Source organism: Salmo salar, chromosome ssa16 (genome assembly GCF_905237065.1).
Source record: "Salmo salar chromosome ssa16, Ssal_v3.1, whole genome shotgun sequence".
NCBI lineage: Eukaryota > Metazoa > Chordata > Actinopteri > Salmoniformes > Salmonidae > Salmo > Salmo salar.
In genome coordinates this window covers 1,323,074-1,344,497 of record NC_059457.1, presented here as the reverse complement: position 1 = coordinate 1,344,497, position 21,424 = coordinate 1,323,074, and the positions used below count along the sequence as shown (strand labels likewise).

At 44.9% G+C, this 21,424-nt stretch overlaps 1 protein-coding gene across 2 annotated transcripts in view; it reads left to right on the top strand.

The window, feature by feature from the left end:
• The first annotated feature begins 3,475 nt into the window (after positions 1-3,475).
• LOC106573022 (reelin) overlaps positions 3,476-21,424 on the top strand; it is a 318,605-nt gene continuing 300,656 nt past the window's right edge. The window contains exon 1 of one of the 2 annotated variants that reach the window (XM_045696831.1): positions 3,476-4,820. In XM_045696831.1, coding sequence (XP_045552787.1) covers positions 4,574-4,820 — 247 coding nt within the window. In that variant the 5' untranslated portion in view covers positions 3,476-4,573. The remainder of the gene's footprint in view (positions 4,821-21,424) is intronic. The other variant, XM_045696832.1, reaches the window with a different exon arrangement.

Sequence of the window (21,424 nt, the reverse complement as noted above, 5' to 3'; positions counted from 1 at the left end):
TTGCATGTATGTGTGAGGTGGGGAGGGGATGGCTGTGGTGTAACAATGGGTAAATGGATGAAGGACAGGGTCTACATGGAGAAAACACAAAGGCCATGTGTTACTGTGACCTTTGCTGAGCTTTGTGGTTCCTGGGAGGTGTGTATGTGTGTGTGTGTGTGTGTGTGCAACTCTTAATAGAGACTGCTACAGGTAAAACAGATGGCTTTCTCCTGGCAATCTTTCCCACTCTGACATACTGTAGAACTATAAAAAATATGTGCAGGACTGAGTTGAGGTTAATTGTATTTTTTTCAATTTTTGATTGTTGTTCTGGGCTGATCATTGAACCTATTGCAAGATAAGTAAAAGGTGGGGAGAGAGAAATAGAGAGGAAGAGGGCATACGTGTGAGTGTTTGAGTGTGTGGCAGGTGTGTTCAGCGGGGGTGTTGTGTGGAACAGACGGTGGGTGCTGTGCTGTGACTGCTCTCTGCCAGATGCTCAGAGAATACTATGGAGAGTCATCATGATCTACTGGGCAAGGCATACAGATACACAAACACACACACACTGTTTTCTGTATCCATGAACTCTGACACCTTTCCTTTCACTCTGTGGTAACCCCATCAACAGCACATACTGTATCTCACTACAAAGGTGTTCACAACCATTCACAAACATATTCTCCCTCTCTCTCACACACACAGTCATACGCACACACATGCAAACACACAGAGACACTTACAACATGTTATATTTTCCCAATTTAACAACCTTTGTTACAGTTTCACACTGTATTATACTGTCTGTGTGATGCTGTGTCCTGCAGTTCTCAGACAGAATATCAATTGTAAAACGTATTATCAGTTCATGACATGCTGTAGTAACATTTGATAAAGTTTTCAAGGTAGCAGAAATGGCATAAAATAAATGCCCAATATTTACTGAACTATGTGAAATGTGCCTATATTTTCTGTACGAACCTGGGGACAAAGTGGCTGCAAGCTTTAAGTAGTAAATCTATATATGAGGTTCTTTTCTGCATATGCATGTGTTTTTCGACGCCAAACCCATCACTGAGATTAGAACTGGTGCTATGGTCAAATGACGTGAAAATAGCGCTCTTTGGCCTGATGCATATGAACCTTATACCTACTGTAAAATATGATGGTGAATCTTTGATGTTAAACCTGGTTGCCTTTGCCAGGAGACTGAAACTGGGCCACAAGTGGGTCTTCCAGCAAGACAATAATCCCAACACACATCAAAATCAACAAGGAAATGGTAAATTGACCACAAAATCAACATTTTGCAATGGCCAGTCTCCGGACTTGAACACCATTGAAAACCTGTAGTTTGAATTGAAGAGGGTAACCATAAGCGCAGACAAAGGATATCTAGGATCTGGAAAGATTCTGTATGGAGGAATGGTCTAAGATCCCTCCCAATGTGTTCTCCAATCAATGTGTTCTCCAATCAATGTGTTCTCCCAAGAAAGGGTGCTGAAGTATTGAAAACGGGTACTCCTATTTTTTTTACATTTTCTTTATTACTTGTTAAACAAAACCTGTTTCTCTGAGCAATTGTATAGTTTTTTGCTCATCTTTATTAAGGTGACAATCATTTTGAACCTGACTGTATTTCACTATCAAAGCAAGCACATTGAGTTCTGCAAATTCTCTCCAAGATCTTTATTTTCTCTCTCTCTCCCTCCCTCCTCTCGCTCGCTCGCTCTCTCTCTTTCTCTCTCATCTCTGCAGCGACTTAAACTCTCGGATTAATTAAACAAGCTTAATTAAGCCTAATAAGGAGACGGACGGACGGGGGAGGGGGGAGTTGTCCACACACACACAGCAGAAGAGGAGTTGTGATAGCCCCTGAACCTCTCTCCAGTCCCTGCAGACTGACTGACTGAACCACCCATGTAGCCTTCTGAGAAAGCTCCTCTTGGAAAGTAGCTGACTTATATATTTTTTTCATTGGTAGGGTAAAGCACCGTTTGGAGGGTTCGGAGAGTGGACCATCAGCTATAGGAGAGATACGACTTGGACACGATACAGCATACAGAGCTCAGCAGCCCGTCATCTCTATTAGTTCACGTGACACAGTTAGTTGATAGACACAGGTCAGGCATTAGTAATCAATGATGAACATCCAATTCTCATCCTTACAGTGATTTAGAGAGGTGTTTAAGTCGTTTGGCATAGTTTTAGGGCCCAGATGTGTGTTAGAAAAATACTGCATTGATTGTCTTTACTGTATCCATGTTTGCATAATGTGTATCGGTATGTGTGGTGTACCCAGTGCTCCATGACAGAAGGGTCAGAGGGCCACCAGAGTTCTACTTCCTGTCAGCAGGAACAGCAGTCTGTCTGTCCTCCATCACTCAGGCCCAAAATAACAACACTGCTCTCACAGTAAAAGCAGGGAGTGGCGAAACAGCAGCAGGGGATTTTCTATAGTGTGTTTATGTTCGATATATGTGTATGTGTGTTTGACGCAGACTTAAGTTTGTTCAAGCATCTGGTCGGAAGGCTCAGCTTTTGCTTGCTGCTCCGTGAGCAGGTCAGCAGTGTTTGGAAGTGGTGTGTGTGTGTGTGTGTGTGTGTGTGTGTGTGTGTGTGTGTGTGTGTGTGTGTGTGTGTGTGTGTGTGTGTGTGTGTGTGTGTGTGTGTGTGTGTGTGTGTGTGTGTGTGTGTGTGTGTGTGTGTGTGTGTGTGTGTGTGTGTGTGTATATTGGAGCTTGCTCAGCATGCTAGGCTGCTGCTTATGTCTGTACCGGAGTTTAACCACAAACCCACAAACATACGGCGGATGGCTGAGGAGAGAGACATTGCAGACACACACACACACACACACACACACACACACACACACGGCTGAGTAGAGAGAGACAGATCAGTGCAGAGCAGTGGCTCACCACTCACCAGCGTCGGAGGTCTAGAGACCGCTTTTGAAAATGATTATTTGTTTAGTCTGCTTTAATGTTGTTTATTTAGTTTTGAGTTGTGTTAGAGATGTAAAGCGGTATGTGTATGTATAATGCACTGTGTCTGCTCTGGAGAAAGATGCATTGTTTTTGTAAGTCATTGAAGCTGTACTTGTTGTAGAATGGAGAGAGAGAGAGAGAAACAGATGGAGAGAGTGTGTGGACAAGAGGTAGGAGGAGTAGCTCCATGCTGTTTTTGTTTATTCCAGGAAGAGAGAGAGTGAAAAAGAGAGCGATAGTATACAGAAAGAGGGAGAGAGAGGGAGGGAGAGACTAAGCTATGATTTGGAAGCCGGGCTATAGAGACATACGGGGTGAAAACAGAATTATCGGCATTGGTGTCTACTCTGCTCTATAGTGGGGAGTTAATTTAGACCAGAGAACAGGGGGAGGGAGGGCGAGTGAAAGAGGGAAAGAGGGAAAGAGGGAAAGAGGGAAAGAGGGAAAGAGGGAAAGAGGGAAAGAGAGAAAGAAAGAAAGAAAGAAAGAAAGAAAGAAAGAAAGAAAGAAAGAAAGAAAGAAAGAAAGAAAGAAAGAAAGAAAGAAAGAAAGGGAGAGAAAGAGAGAGAGAGAGAGAGAGGGGGGGAAGCAGGGAGAAAGCAGAAGCAGGCTGGGCTCTGACAGTGAAGAAAGAGAAAGTTGGAGAATCGGATGGAAAAGGAGATTCTGAAGGAAACCCCATAAAAAAGCAACGAGACAAGAGGAGGTGGAAAAACAAAATACTTAGAATTGGGTAAAAATACAGAGCTGAGGAGACAGAGACAAGGAGACATATATAGAGAGAAGGGGTTAGTATGGAGACAGGCAGAGGGGAGGGGGACTAAGTGAGATGGAGAGCTGAGAGAGAGAGGGAAGAGAAAAAGGAGGGGAGGGAGGTGTGATACTAGGTGGTAGAGGAGGAGAAGAGGAGGAGACAGGCTGGGTGGTGGATGGGGAAAAAGACAAAGGAAAGTGTGAATAAGCTAGGATCTCTCTCTCTATGCCTATGGTGGGGATAAAGAAACGAACAGATGCAGAGAGATAAGACAGCTAAGGTCTCTGGAGAGAGAGGGATGGAAGGGTCCTGGGTGGAGTGATACAGTGGGCTAGAGGGAGCTGGGGATAGAGAGAGAGTGAGATGGAGAGAGAGAAACAGAGTGATAGAATGAGTGACAGAAAAAGAGGGAGGAGAGAGCTGGATGAGAGAGAGATAGGGAGGGAGGCCGGCTCACAGAGTGTACAGCACGCCTGGGTCTGAAAGAGAGAGGGAGGGAGGGGTGGGTGAAGGGGAGGTATTTAAACCGCGGAACAGGACAGCAAAGACTAGCTCTGAACTCCCACAGAGTGGAAGGAAGAGAGAAGAGAGAGAAAGAGAAAAGGCGGAACAGAGGAGAGAAACGGAGTGCTACAGTACAGTCTGCTTATAACCAACCACACACACATATTTACACACACTGTTTTCAGAACCCAGAACCAGACTTTCTCTATCCAAATCGACCAAGTGTGGACTCCAGCCCTCAAGCCATCTTACTGGAACTCTACCTGTGACTACCTTTCTCCACACACCACCCCTCTCACTCCTCTTCTTCATCCCTCTCTCCCTCGTTCCGTCGTTTTTCAGGGCGATGGCATGGGCCTCTGTCTGGGGTGCCCTCAGCTGTGCCCTGCTGGCCCTGGTGTTAGGGACCGGTGTGGATTTGGGGAGCCCCCCAGCAGCAGGCTTCTACCCCCGCTTCAACCCCTTCTTCTTCCTGTGTACCCACCATGGGGAGCTGGAGGGGTCTGGGGTGGCCGAGGGAGGGGGAGAGGTGCTCCTCACCCTACAGATCGCTGGGAACCCCACTGCCTACACCGCCGGACAGGAGTACCAAGGTGAGTGCACTGACTATGCTACCTACACCCAGCAGTGTGTGTGTGTGTGTGTGTGTGTGTGTGTGTGTGTGTGTGTGTGTGTGTGTGTGTGTGTGTGTGTGTGTGTGTGTGTGTGTGTGTGTGTGTGTGTGTGTGTGTGTGTGTGTGTGCGCATTCTGAGGAGACTGCTTGTATTGTGTTTGATACATATTTTGCATCACTGATATCAACCATTATCTTTATTTAGGTAAAAGATAAACAACTTTTTCCTATCTATGGTATATAATTAGAGTTGTTTTTAAGCAGATATTTTGGCTCCAATTGCTAAAAAATGTGGGGCATGTTCCCATCACACAGCTGGACTGAGAGGGATCACTTGATGGTTGGCTGTATTTAGGTGGTAGTTGCCACAAGCTCTGTTATAGATACAGTGCCTTCAAAAAGTATTTACACCCCTTGACTTTTCCCACATTTTGCTGTGTCACAGCCTGAATATAACCTTTATTACAATTCTATTTTGTGTCACTGATCTACCCAAAATACCCCATAATGTCAAAGTGGAATTATGCTTTTAGATTTTTGTTTACAAATTAATAAAAAAATGTAAAGCTGAAATGTCATGCGTAAATAAGTATTCAAATCCTTTATGGCAAGCCTAAATAGCTTCAGGAGTAAAAATGTGCCTAACTATTCAGATAATAAGTGGCATGGACTAACTCTGTGTGCAATAATGGTGTTTAACATGATTTTTGAATGACTATTCATCTCTGTACACCACACATACAATTATCTGTAAGGTCTCTCAGTCGAGCAGTGAATTGCAAACACAGATTCAACGACAACGACCATGGAGTTTTTCTAGTATCTTGCAAAGAAGGGTAAAAAAACAGACATTGAATATCCCTTTGAGCATGGTGAAATTGTTAGTTACACTTTGGATGGTGTATCAATACACCCAGTCTCTACAAAGATGCAGGTGTCCTTCTTAACTCAGTTGGCGGCGAGGAAGGAAACCGCTAAGGGATTTCACCACGAGGCCAATGGTGATTTTAAACCAGTTACAGAGTTAAATGGCAGTGATAGGAGAAAACTGAGGATGGATCAACAACATTGTCGTTACTCCACAACACTAACCTAAATTAGTGAAAAGAAGGAAGCCTGTACAGAATAAAAATATTAATCGGCAAGGACTAGGGAGTTTTAGGATTAAAAGAAAAGGAATAGAGTTCAGCACAGGCAAAGTCCTAGAGGAAAACCTGGTTCAGTCTGCTTTCCAAAACAAACTGGGAGAAACATTCACCTTTCAGGAGGACAATAACCTAAAACACAAGGCCAATTATACACTGGACTTACTTACAAAGATGACATTGAATGTTCCTGAGTGGCCTAGTTACAGTTTTGGCATAAATCGGCTTAGAAATCTATGGCAATGCTTGAAAATGGCTGTCTAGCAATGATCAACAATCAACTTGACAGAGCTTGAAGAATTTTTAAAAGAATAACCTGTTTAACCATGTTTGCTTTCACATTGTGGAGCTGTTGTGATGTGTGTGTTTGTGTGGGGCGGCGATGGATGGATATAAACTGCCATTTATGTAACTGTAACAAGTATTGATGCTGAGTGAAGTAGTTGTTGTGTTCTGAGCTAGCTGCAACTCTGCCGGTATTTCTGTTCTGTGTTGTGTGATCCGGCTGCCCCGTGCTCAATGTGTGTAGGTGGCGTTATATCCTCAGGATAAACTAACTAATGGAGAAAGATATCACACACGCTGAATGAGAGAGACCGAGAAGCGAGGGAGGGAAAGAAAGAGGGAAAGAGATGGAGCAAGAGAATAGAGCAGCTAGATCCACACTGACAGAAATAAGATGAAATAAGAGAAGAGAGAAAGAGAAAATGTTTACAGTGATTTCACCTTTCCCACGCCTGCACTCCGGTACGCTGTCTGCATGACACCTGTTCCGGCCAGGAAAACACACAGTGACCTTAGAACTGTATGTGTGTCTCTGTGTGTGTCACAGGAAGCTGGTGAGGGGAGTATGGTTCATAATAATGTCTGGAATGGAGTGAATGATGTGTTTGAAACTATTCAATTTATTCCGTTGGAGCCATTACTATGATCCCGTCTTCCCCAATTAAGGTGCCACCAGTGTGTTTGTGTGTGTCGGCATCACCCAGTCACTCACACTGGTCAGAGTCCACTTAACCGGGAGGATGATGACCCAGAGAGAGAGAGAGAGTGAGAGAGAGCAAGAAAGAGAGGGATGGAGGGGGAGCGAGAGGGAGAGAGAAAGACGAAGAGACATTCCTATACAGTACATGTTAGCTAGTCCATTAGTCCCAGACACTTAAATCTCTATCTCTGGATGTATTTATATTTTGTATACTCTTATCTCTCTTAGTTCTTCAACATACCAACGATAGAATACATATTTCGGAAGCGTAGAATGTTTTGTTAGTAAGACCAATGTTCTCAATAAGTTAGCTACACACTTGTGTAACATTGTGCTGTAAAAAAAACAACAACCTGGAATTTCATATGGGTTAATATGCAGAAGTAGAAGAGAGCAATAGATACAGAGAAGGAGAAAAGAAAAGGAGAGCAGAAAAATAACAGGAGTGAGTAGTGTATATAAAGAGAGGTTTATCCTGGGCGTGGAAATAACAGTGTAGCTCAGGCTGAGCCCTTCAGGGAAGCACCTTTAAACCAATGCCTGGGTTGTAGGAAGAGTGGGTAGCAGCGGGCGAAGAGAGAGAGAGAGAGAGAGAGAGAGAGAGAGAGAGAGAGAGAGAGAGAGAGAGAGAGAGAGAGAGAGAGAGAGAGAGAGAGAGAGAGAGAGAGAGAGAGAGAGAGAGAGAGAGAGAGAGAGAGAGAGAGAGAGAGAGAGAGAGAGAGAGAGAGAGAGATTTGAATAACTAGCTTTAGCGGATGGATGGAAGGGGATAGAGTGGCAGAGAGAGGTTTAACTAATTAGCATTAGAAATGTGCTACGGTTGGGGACAGGGAGGGAGGGAAGGGGGGAGGGAAGGATGGAGGTTTAAATAAACTGAGGCTGTGGATGGATGGGATCGGAGTAGGGGAGTAGGGGTAGTGGGGAGATTTGATGACAGAGATTTAATGACAGAGCTGGATTGAGCTGATCAGATATGGGGGTATGAGGACGGGGGTTGGTATGGGAAATTACTGGGTTTTAGTGCTGCTCTTACTTTTTTATTTCTATCCCATGTTTAGGCATATTATGACAGCTCATTGGGGGTAGAACTTGGATTTGGAGAGAGAGGGTAAGCCACATAGATGGGAGGATAATGGGGAGTGAAATAGTGACAGGCTGGATAGCCCTTGTGCAATTAGGATAATTTGCACACACACACGGTCCCCCCACCAGTCGCGCACACCAGTCTTCTGGTTCCATATAAGGAGATATGGCACTAGAAGAGCAGAGGAGAGATACGTAGAAGATGATCACTAGTGAGGGAGATAAGGAAGGAGAGAGAGAAGGGAGAGAGAGAGAGAAAGAATGGAAGAGGGAGGGAGGGAGGGAGGGAGGGAGGGAGGGAGGGAGGGAGGGAGGGAGGGAGGGAGGGAGGGAGGGAGGGAGGGAGGGAGGGAGGGAGGGAGGGAAAGAGAAGGGGAAATAGAGAGAGTTAGAATGACGGAGAGAAACAGAAAGAGAGAGAGCAGGTGTATAGACAGCTGGCCGGGCAAGAGAGGGTGGGGGATGGGAGAGAAGGGGAGAGGGAAGTGGAAGCGTTGTGTTGATGGTTCTCCTTCTGGGATCTGTTTGTCTCAGTAAACAAGGACTTTTTTCTGCCTGCATCATGTTATTTTGTTAAATTTGCTTTCTTCACTTTTGCCTTTTTAATGTTGTCTCTTGATGCCAGTTTCTGAGCAGAAGAGGAACAGTTGCCGTTGGTTTTGTCTTCTAAAGCAGTGCGTGATCTAACATCTAACCATTAAGGGGGCTGCTGCATGTGCTTTTGAGGAGAGGAGACATGAGAGATACTGGCCATGGTGAGAGAGGGAGGCAGTGAGAGGGAGAAAGGGGGAGGGAGAGAAGGAGAGAGAGCGAGAGACAAGCAGTGTACTGTACCCCCACACATTCATTAATTACAGTAAATCCTTTAACCAGTCTAGTAGCACCATGTCCTATTGTAATGGCTGCTGTTAAGCTTTAGGTGTTAAGGTGTTCATTTAATGAATATGCTTCATCTGTTAATGCTCCACAGTCACGGGGGATAAACCTGTATGGCTGAAATTCAGAATAGCAGGCCCTAATTGTTTTTCTGACCTGACCCCTCCTATCTCAACTCATAAGATAATGCCGTTTTTATAGACTAAGTGGTGTGATCGAGATACTTGTGAGGGTCTAGGTGATGTGGGTAAGGCGGAGTCAGGCGCAGGACACAGAGATGAGTAATAATAGTAACTTTACTCAAAATCAATCTTCCAACAAGGAGAATGAAAATCCAGAATCACATAAACGAGACAACTGACAACAATAAACAAGCACAAAACCATAATGGCTCCAGGGGGTTAAATAGGGAAATAATTAAAACGTAATGGGAACCAGGTGTGAACAATACAGACAAAACAAATGGAAAAAGAAATGTAGATCCGTGGAGGCTAGAAAGCCGGTGAATTCGACCGCCGAACTCCGCCCGAACTAGGAGAGGCACCAACTTCGGCGGAAGTCGTTACAATACTGCTGAAGAAAAAGTGAAAAAAGAGAGAGAGAAAGAAACACACACAGAGAGAGAGAGAGGCTCACAGGAAAACCTGGCTCCCTGTAGAGGAAAGGCTGTGCAACCTCTCCACAACAGCAGAACCTGAGACAGAGCTGCATTTCCTGACAAAATGTAAAAAAATATAATTGTTACGAGAGAGAGAGAGAGAGAGAGAGAGAGAGAGAGAGAGACAGACGCACAGACACATTGGGGCCTGACCCTTTTGGCCCACTCCCACTCCATCCAGGTAACAGTTCTTTATTTAAGTAATCTTGAAGTTACTTTTTCCTCTCTTTCTTTTCATAGCCATTTTTCACTGTGCTGTGTATTGTGCCTGTTGCACAGCTCCAAGTCACATCGCCATCCAAGTCTTATTTTTCCACTGAAAGACAGCAGTGTCTTTGTGAGAGGGAGAGTGAGGATAAAGAATCCAGAGTTCTGTTTCTAAACATAGATAACAGAAAGCCAGGCAACGCTCAGATGGAGCAGAGTGCTGCTTCTCCTGCCTATGTTGTACTGTTTTAATCCTTTCTGACTCACACACACCAACCTGTTCATTCTCTCACAGAAGAACAACACCCACATTCAGGGAGGTGGAGTGATGGAGAGGGGGATATAGGGGGAGAACAAAAGTGGGAGAGAGGGAGAAAGAGGAATTGTAAAGCATCCATTTGACACTAATTCCTTTTATATTCCGTAATTATTTTGTATTGCGTTGCTTTGTCAACATTGATCCATCACTTTCAAGTTCATTTGGGAGATCGAGAGGGGCAAAGGGAGAGGGACTATAGACAGTCTATTGGTATTTCATTGTCATGCCAATACAGCATATTGAATTCCAATTCGCAGGGTGATGGGAGGGTATCTTACTTAAGGCTGAATATTGTGAAAGAACAATGGAAAGGGATGGAAAAGGCAGGATGGTGGAGGGAATGGAATGGTGTCCTTGGGAAGTGAATGGGGATTCACTAGAAGAAGGGAGCTAGAGGGAGAGAGAGAGAGAAATGGAGAGAGAGAGAACGAGAAAGGATGAAAGAGGGGGAATGAGGGATTGACTGTGTGCCATTGTGTGTCTGGTGGTAATTTATGCATTTTTATTAGAATTTGTGAATCTTAGCTTTGTGATGTTTGCATTTGATTGCTAGCGCATTGATTGCTAAATGACAGAACACTGTTTAGAGAGGGGGGGAGGGGAGCGACAAACAGAGAGGAGGGGAGGGGGAGAAAGCGAGACAGTGTCACGTCCTGACCATAGAGAGCTCTTATTTTCTATGGTAGAGTAGGTCAGAGCGTGACTGGGGGGTTGATCTAGTTTGTTTATTTCTATGTGGGGTTCTAGGTTTGATTTTCTATGTTAGTGATTTGTATGATTCCCAATTAGAGGCAGCTGGTTATCGTTGTCTCTAATTGGGGATCAGACTTAAGTAGCATTTTTTCCAGCTGTGGGTTATGGGATATTGTTTGTGTTTTGAGTTAGTGCACGTAGCATCGCTGTAGTCACGGTTCATTTATTCATTTATTGTTTGTTTTCTATTTTGCTAAGTTTCACTTTATAATAAAGATGTGGAACGCTACTCACGCTGCGCCTTGGTTCGTCTATACACACGAACGTGAGATTGAGAGGGGGAGAGAGGATGGGTGGAGAGAGGGAGACATAGAGAGTCAGGGGAGAATGAGGTTAGAAAGCTATAGAGGGAGAGAGAGAAAAGGGAGAGCTGTTTAGCAAACCAGTCAACAACATCACGGGCCAAAATGACCATTGCTAATCTGAAGATAGTAACATGCTCCTCCCTAATGGGCCCTTTCATATGTTAATAGTTGGAGAATCACAGAGAAACAATCAACACTTCAAGGAGATTTAGACCCTGTAGCCTAATGGTGACCTAGTGATAAATTCACCCTGCAAATAGCCTATACCGCCAACCTTCCACAATGATATCATATCTGATTAGGAAATACTGAATTACACTGTAATTTGGAGTCTGCTATTTGCGCAGTAGTGCATTATCTTGCGGAGGTCCTATGTTGACTAATGCCTGGGGAACAACAAGCGACACATGTCTTCATGAAGGTTACAAGATACCAGCCAGATACTACAACCTCAGATAGGATTGGAAGAGAGTTGGGGGCAGTTTCCTGAACACATTATGCCTAGTCCTGGACTAAGAAGCACTGTAAATGGAGATTCACTGACCCATGATCTCTTCATTTGAAGGCGACCACAACAACAACGTGTGAAACAGAGAGGGATATCTTTGAGACTGGAGACAGGCAGCGTGCCGTGTCTATTGTCTGATTCCTACACGTCAATATCCAGCCTATTAACCCCTGAACATCCAGCGAAAAATCCTATCGCCATTAGCATAACAAAATGTAATAATTTTTTGTTTTAATTTTTTTTTTCAAATTATATCGTTTTATAGATACACCTCTCCTGAATCTAACCACGTTGTCCGATTTCAAAAAGGCTTTACAGCAAAAGCAAAACATTAGATTATGTTAGAGGAGTATATCATAAAAGTAGCCACATAGCCATTTTCCGACCAACCACATGCATCACAAATAACCAAAAAACAGCTAAATGCAGCACTAACCTTTGACAATCTTCATCAGATGACACACCTAGCACTTCATGTTACACAATACATGCATTCTTTTGTTCGATAAAGTTCGTATTTATATATAAAAACAGCCTTTTACATCGGTGCGTAACGTTGACTAACTATTTTCCTCTCAAATGCATCCGATGAAACAGCACTACAATTGACTAAATTACTATTCGAAAACATTTTTAAAATGTAATATTGTCATTCTAAGATTTATAGATGAATATCTCTTGGAAGCACCTGTAATGCCAGATTTAAAAATAACTTTACTGGGTAATCACACTTTGCGATAAAAGGGGATGCGATACTCAGAACAATAGGCTAGCAATACAGGTCAGCGCCATCTTGGAACAATCGCATATCAAATCTAGTCTTGTATACTATTGTCAATAATCCCTTACCTTTGATTATCTTCATCCTTAGGCACTTCCAGGAATCCCAGGTCCACAACAAATGTATTTTCGTTCGAAAAAGTTCATCCTTTATGTTCCATTAGCTTGTTGTTGTTAGCTCGTTCTGAAGGCTGCACCAAAAGTTCCGACGTGCGCGGGGCTACTCTTTCAACAAAATGCATTTTTTTCTTATTTAGGTCCCGTTCAAACATGTCAAACGTTGTATAACATAAATCTTTAGGGCCTTTTTCAACCACAGCTCCAATAAGATTCAAGGGGGACGATTGCATTGTCTTTATAAACGTTTCGAAAGGGGAGGGTAGCCAGGAGCGCCGGCGTCATAATGGTGATGGCCCTCTCCGTGTGACCACGTTCCACAGCGTGTCATTCTGTCAGTTTTCACAGTAGGAGACTCAAATCACTTTGTAAAGACTGGGGACATCTAGTGGAAGCAATAGGAAGTGCTCAATGAACCATAGCTCAAGGTGTGATTAATAGGCAACGTGATGAAGTTGAGTCCGCAATTCAGAATTCCACTTCCTGTTTCGATCTGTCTCGGGGTTTTGACTGCCATATGAGTTCTGTTATACTCACAGACACCATTCAAACAGTTTTAGAAACTTTACGGTGTTTTCTATCCACAAGTATTAATTATATGCATATCCTAGCTTCTGAGTTTGAGTAGTAGACCGTCTAAAATGGGCACAAATTCTTTTCAAAATGCGCTGTAGCGCCCCCTATCCTAGGCGACCGTCAAGAGGTTAACTGTCTTTTTACTGAATAAACAATGCTGTCAAACACACAGCAAGACACAGAGAGGTCAAAGGCGATACACTTGACAGACCTCCGACACTCTGACAGGTCAAGTGTCGGAGGAGACGCTGATGATGTCACGAAACGGGATAAGACAGATTTCATTTTAGGAACTCAGACTGAAATCTTTCTCAATTAGTCTTTCCCCGATTGCTTGCATGTCATTACCTCCTTCTCAGCTGATTTTGAAGAGAAGTCCCTCATCTCGAATATTCCTCTCCAATGCTTTTGGAGATGTCTAATGTCCCACAGTAAGACATGTCGTTTTGGAAGTCCAGCATGACCGGTCAACGAATGTGTGCTATTAACCTCTTGGGGCTAGGTGGGACGCTAGCGTGCCACCTGTGGTGCACTCCATCAACAGCAGGTGCATTTCAAGAGCGGCAAATTTGAATCCAAATAAATGTCAAAATTCAAATTTTTCAAAAATACAACTATGTTACACCATTTGAAAGATAAACATCTCCTTAATCTAACCACGTTTTACGATTTCAAAAAGGTTTTACGGCGAAAGCATAAATTTAGAGTATGTTAGGACAGTACATTTACAAGAGTTGTGTGTAATGTTTTGTCAAGTCAAAGACAGGGTCACCAAAACCATAAAACCAGCTAAAATGATACACTAACCTTTTACAATCTCCATCAGATGACACTCCTAGGACATTATGTTAGACAATGCATGCATTTTTAGTTCTATCAAGTTCATATTTATATACAAAAACAGCGTTTTACTATGGCATTGATGTTGAGGAAATCGTTTCCCTCCAATAACCGGCAGTCAAGTCAGCGTCACAAATTAAATAATTAAAATTAGAAAACATTGGTAAAATATTATATTGTCATTTAAAGAATTATAGATTTACATCTTTTGAACGCAATCAACTTGCCAGATTTAAAAATAACCTTACTGGGAAATCACACTTTGCAATAATCTGAGCACTGTGCCCAGAAAAATACGCGTTGCGATACAGACTAGACGTCATGTTGGGGAGATCTAAAATCGAAAATACTATGTAAATAATCCATTACCTTTGATTCTCTTCATCAGATGTCACTTCCAGGTATCACAGGTCCATAACGAATGTAGTTTTGTTCAAAAAAGCTCATCATTTATGTCCAAAAATCTCCGTCTCGTTAGCACATGATGTAAGCCAGCCGGACTTCTCGTCATGAACGAGGGGAAAAAATATATTTCCGTTCGTTCAAACATGTCAAACGTTGTATAGCATAAATCATTAGGGCCTTTTTAACCAGAACATGAATAATATTCAAGGTGGACGAATGCATAGCCTTTTATAACGTATTGGAACGAGGGTACCCAACATGAAGTAGCGCCAGGTGTCTAATGGGACATCACCGTTCCATGGCTCTTGTTCGGTCAGATCTCCCTCCAGAAGACTCAAAACACTTTGTAAAGGCTGGTGACATCTAGTGGAAGCAATAGGAAGTGCCAAAATATTCCTAAACCCCTGTGTTTTTCAATGGGATAGGTTTAAAATCAATACAACACATCAGGTATCCACTTCCTGTCAGAAAATGTCTCAGGGTTTTGCCTGCCAAATGAGTTCTGTTATACTCACAGACACCATTCAAACAGTTTTGGAAACTTTAGAGTGTTTTCTATCCATATATAATAAGTATATGCATATTCTAGTTACTGGGTAGGATTAGTAACCAGATTAAATCGGGTACATTTTTTTTATCCAGACGTGCAAATGCTGCCCCCTAGACCCAACAGGTTAAAGAAGCAGTGAAAGAGAAAACGCTGCCTTTGTCTAAACAGGGCGCCAGGAAGTCAGTCAGTGAACCGATACACAAGGACAGGAGACTGACCTAGTTTTCAGCCACAGACGGCTCTGGCTAGTTTAGGGTGGGAGGAGGGAGAAGAAGGAAGGAGGCCTTAATGGTTTAATGGTTTAATAGAACTCTTCTCCTGTGACAAACATTCCTCTCTCTCGCTCGCTCTCTCTCTCTCTTTCTGTCTCTCTGTTTAACCTCTCTGGGCCAGTGGGACGCTTGCGTCCCACCCTAATCAACAGCCAGTGGAATCGCGTCACGCTAAATGCAAAACCTCATAAATGCTATAACTTCAATTTCTCAAACATATGACTATTTTACACCATTTTATAGATACACCTCTCCTTAATTCAATACAAGGAGCTACATTGTCATGGGAAACATATGTTTACATTGCCAAAGCAAGTGAAATGGATAAACAAAAGTGAAATAAACAATAAAAAGTGAACAGTAAATATTACACTCACAAAAGATAAAAAAATATTTCAAATGTCATATTATGTCTATATACGGTGTTGTAATGATGTGCAAGTAGTTATAGTACAAAAGAGAAAATAATTAAACATAAACATGGGTTGTATTTACAATGGTGTTGGATCTTCACCGGTTGCCCTTTTCTTGTGCCAACAGGTCACAAATATTGCTGCTGTGATTGTACACTGCGTTATTTCACCCTATAGATATGGGAGTTTATCAAAATTGGGTTTGTTTTGAAATTCTTTGTGGGTCTGTGTAATCTGAGGGAAATATGTGTCTCTTATATGGTCATACATTTGGCAGGAGGTTAGCAAGTGCAGCTCAGTTTCGTGGGCAGTGTGCACATAGCCTGTCTTCTCTTGAGAGCCAGGTCTGCCTTTGGTGGCCTTTCTCAATAGCAAAGCTATGCTCACTGAGTCTGTACATAGTCAAAGCTTTCCATAATTTTGAGTCTGCCACAGTGGTCAAGTATTCTTTCACTGTGTACTCTCTGTTTACGGCAAAATAGCATTCTTGTTTGCTCAGTTTTTTTGTTAATTCTTTTCAATGTGTCAAGTAATTATCTTTTTGTTTTCTCATGATTTGGTTGGGTGTAATTGTGTTGCTGTCCTGGGGCTATGTGGGGTCTGTTTGTGTTTGTGAAGAGAGCCCCAGGACCAGCTTGCTTATAGGACTCCTCTCCAGCTTCATCTCTCTGTAGGTGATGGTTTTGTTATGGAAGGTTTGGGAATCACTTCAAAACAAATCAAATTTTATTGGTCGCATACGCATGGTTAGCAGATGTTAAGGCGAGTGTAGCGAAATGCTTGTGCTTCTAGTTCTGACCGAGCAGTAATATCTAACAAGTAATCTAACAATTTCACAACAACTACTTTATACACAGAAGTGTAAAGGAATGATTAAGTATATGTACGTATAAATAGATGGATGAGCGATGGCCGAATGGCATAGGCAAGATGCAGTAGATGGTATAGAGTACAGTATATACATATGAGATGAGTAATGTAGGGTATGTAAACACTATTTATAGTGGCATTGTTTAAGTGACTAGTGATACATTTATTACATCCAATTATTAATTATTAAAGTGGCTAGAGATAGAGTCTGTTTGTTGGCAGAAGCCACTCAATGTTAGTGATGGCTGTTTAACAGTCTGATGGCCTTGAGATAGAAGCTGTTTTTCAGTCTCTCGGTCCCAGCTTTAATGCACCTGTACTGACCTCACCTTCTGGATGATAGCGGGGTGAACAGGCAGTGGCTCGGGTGGTTGTTGTCCTTGATGATCTTTTTGGCCTTCCTGTGACATCGGGTGGTGTAGGTGTCCTGGAGGGCAGGGAGTTTGCCCCCGGTGATGCGTTGTGCAGACCTTATTACCCTCTGAAGGGCCATACGGTTGTGGGCGGGTGATACAGCCCGACAGGATGCTCTCGATTGTGCATCTGTAAAAGTTTGTGAGTGTTTTTGGTGACAAGCCAAATTTATTCAGCCTCCTGACATTGAAGAGACGCTGTTGTGCCTTTTCCACCACGCTGTCTGTGTGGGTGGACCAATTCAGTTTGTCCGTGATGTGTACGCCAAGGAACTTAACGTCTATGGGCTAGGTGGGACGCTAGCGTCCCCCCCGTGGTGCACTCCATCAACAGCAGGTGCATTTCAAGAGCGGCAAATTTGAATCCAAATAAATGTCAAAATTCAAATTTTTCAAACATACAACTATTTTACACCCTTTGAAAGATAAACATCTCCTTAATCTAACCACGTTTTACGATTTCAAAAAGGTTTTACGGCGAAAGCATAAATTTAGAGTATGTTAGGACAGTACATTTACAAGAGTTGTGTGTAATGTTTTGTCAATTCAAAGACAGGGTCACCAAAACCATAAAACCAGCTAAAATGATGCACTAACCTTTTACAATCTCCATCAGATGACACTCCTAGGACATTATGTTAGACAATGCATGCATTTTTAGTTCTATCAAGTTCATATTTATATCCAAAAACAGCGTTTTACTATGGCATTGATGTTGAGGAAATCGTTTCCCTCCAATAACCGGCAGTCAAGTCAGCGTCACAAATTAAATAATTAAAATTAGAAAACATTGGTAAAATATTATATTGTCATTTAAAGAATTATAGATTTACATCTCTTGAACGCAATCAACTTGCCAGATTTAAAAATAACCTTACTGGGAAATCACACTTTGCAATAATCTGAGCACTGCGCCCAGAAAAATACGCGTTGCGATACAGACTAGACGTCATGTTGGGGAGATCTAAAATCGAAAATACTATGTAAATAATCCATTACCTTTGATTCTCTTCATCAGATGTCACTTCCAGGTATCACAGGTCCATAACGAATGTAGTTTTGTTCAAAAAAGCTCATCATTTATGTCCAAAAATCTCCGTCTTGTTAGCACATGATCTAAGCCAGCCGGACTTCTCGTCATGAACGAGGGGAAAAAATATATTTCCGTTCGTTCAAACATGTCAAACGTTGTATAGCATAAATCATTAGGGCCTTTTTTAACCAGAACATGAATAATATTCAAGGTGGACGAATGCATACTCTTTTATAACGTATTGGAACGAGGGTACCCAACATGAACTCGCGTGCCAGGTGTCTAATGGGCCATCATCGTTCCATGGCTCTTGTTCGGTCAGATCTCCCTCCAGAAGACTCAAAACACTTTGTAAAGGCTGGTGACATTTAGTGGAAGCAATAGGAAGTGCCAAAATATTCCTCAGCCCCTGTGTTTTTCAATGGGATAGGTTTAAAGGTAATACAACACATCAGGTATCCACTTCCTGTCAGAAAATGTCTCAGGGTTTTGCCTGCCAAATGAGTTCTGTTATACTCACAGACACCTGTCACGGGCTGGCTCGAGGAACAACAGGAGAGGTAGAGTCAGGCGCAGGAGACAGAGAGAGTTCGTGACCACACTTCTTTATTTGAAGCACTGTACGTGGTCGACAAGGTATAGGGGCGCAGCCCTGAACGATTCTGCGGTGGTGTACACAAAATAAAAGAAACCACTGGCAGAAGGAAAAACTCAATACACGTTCTTACGAACACACAAAACCCGGACAAGCAACACAATCACGTACAACCACATACATCCTACGCTAACCTAAATAACCCCCCCTTACTAATGACTAACCCAAAACAGGTGTGTGCCTACCTAGACCTAACCAAACGAAAGTGAAACAAAAAGGGATCGATGGTAGCTAGTAGGCCGGCGACGACGACCGCCGAGCTCCGCCCGGCCGAGGAGGGGCGCCACCATCCGTCACTGTCGTGACAGTACTCCCCCCTGACGCGCGGCTCCCGCAGCGCGCCGACGCCGGCCTCGAGGACGCCCGGAGGGCGAGGCGCAGGGCGATCCGGATGGAGGCTGTGGAACTCCCGGATGAGCGCTGGGTCCAGTATGTCCTCCACCGGTACCCAGCACCTCTCCTCCGGGCCGTACCCCTCCCAGTCCACGAGGTACTGCAGGCCCCTCGCCCGGCGTCTGGAGTCCAAGATGGACCGGACTGTGTACGCCGGGGGCCCCCGATGTCCAGGGGGGTGGAGGGACCTCCCGTACCTCATTTTCCTGCAGCGGACCAGCTACCACCGGCCTGAGGAGAGACACATGAAACGAGGGGTTAATGCGATAATAAGAAGGAAGTTGTAATCTGTAACACACCTCGTTTATTCTCCTCAGGACTTTAAATGGCCCCACAAACCGCGGACCCAGCTTCCGGCAGGGCAGGCGGAGGGGCAGGTTCCGGGTCGAGAGCCAGACTCTCTCCCCTGGGGTGAACACCGGGGCCTCGCTGCGGTGCCGGTCAGCGCTCGCTTTTTGTCGTACCCTGGTTCGTTCCAGGGATTCCTGCACAGCGTTCCAGGTCTCCCTTGAGCGCTGAACCCATTCCTCCACCGCAGGGGCCTCCGTCTGGCTCTGATGCCATGGCCCCAGGACCGGCTGATAACCCAACACACATTGGAATGGTGATATGTTGGTGGAGGAGTGGCGCAAAGAGTTCTGAGCCATTTCGGCCCATGGCACGAACCTTGCCCACTCCCCTGGCCGGTCCTGGCAGTAGGACCGCAGGAACCTGCCCACCTCCTGGTTTACCCTTTCCACCTGCCCATTACTTTCGGGGTGAAACCCCGAGGTCAGACTGACCGAAACCCCCAGTCGCTCCATAAACGCCCGCCACACTCTGGACGTGAACTGGGGGCCTCGATCTGAGACGATATCCTCGGGCACCCCGTAGTGCCGGAAGACGTGGGTGAATAAGGCTTCTGCGGTCTGCAGGGCCGTAGGAAGACCGGGTAACGGAAGCAGACGGCAGGACTTAGAAAACCGGTCCACAACGACCAGGATCGTAGTGTTGCCCTGAGACGGCGGGAGATCGGTCAAGAAATCCACCGCCAGGTGGGACCATGGTCGTTGTGGAACCGGGAGGGGTTGTAATTTCCCTCTAGGCAGGTGCCTGGGAGCCTTACTCTGAGCGCACACCGAACAGGAGGAGACATAGTGCCTCACATCCCTCACCAAGGTGGGCCACCAGTATCTCCCACTAAGACCACGCACTGTCCGCTCAACCCCTGGGTGACCCGAGGAGGGAAGCGTGTGAGCCCACCGAATCAGCCGATCGCGAACATCGAGCGGAACGTACTTACGACCCACTGGACACTGCGGAGGAGTAGGCTCCGTCCGTAACGCCCGCTCGATGTCCGCGTCCACCTCCCAGACCACCGGTGCCACCAGGCAGGAGGCTGGAAGTATGGGCGTGGGATCGGTGGACCGTTCCTCGGCGTCATGGAGACGAGACAGTGCGTCGGCCTTAGTGTTCCGGGAACCTGGGATATACGAGATGTTAAACCGAAATCTCGTAAAGAACATCGCCCACCTGGCTTGACGCGGGTTCAGTCTCCTCGCCGCCCGGATGTACTCCAGATTGCGGTGGTCAGTCCAGATGAGAAAAGGGTGACGTGCCCCCTCAAGCCAATGTCTCCACACCTTCAGGGCTCTGACCACAGCCAACAGCTCCCTGTCCCCCACATCATAGTTACGCTCCGCCGGACTCAACTTCCTAGAGAAGAAGGCGCAGGGGCGGAGCTTTGGGGGCGCCCGAGCGCTGGGACAGCACGGCTCCTACCCCAGCCTCGGACGCGTCCACCTCCACTATGAAGGGCAAAGAGGGGTCCGGGTGCGCCAGCACCGGAGCGTCGGTGAACAAAACCTTCAGACGACTAAAGGCCCTGTCCGCCTCCGCGGACCACTGCAACCGCACCGGGCCCCCCTTCAACAGTGAGGTAATGGGAGCCGCCACCTGACCAAAGCCCCGGATAAACCTCCGGTAGTAATTGGCAAATCCCAAAAACCGCTGCACCTCCTTCACCGTGGTGGGAGTCGGCCAATTACGCACGGCTGAAACGCGGTCACATTCCATCACTACCCCTGATGAGGAAATGCGATACCCCAAGAAAGAGACGGCTGGTTTGGAAAACTCACATTTCTCAGCCTTGACGTATAGGTCATGCTCCACCAGTCGCCCAAGCACTTTACGCACCAGAGACACATGCTCGGCGCGTGTAGTGGAGTAGACCAGAATGTCATCGATGTACACCACTACACCCTGACCGAGCAGGTCCCGTAGAATCTCATCCACAAAGGATTGAAAGACTGCGGGAGCATTCTTTAACCCATACGGCATGACGAGGTACTCATAATGGCCAGATGTGGTACTAAATGCCGTTTTCCACTCGTCCCCTCCTCGGATACGCACCAGATTATATGCGCTCCTGAGATCCAATTTCGTGAA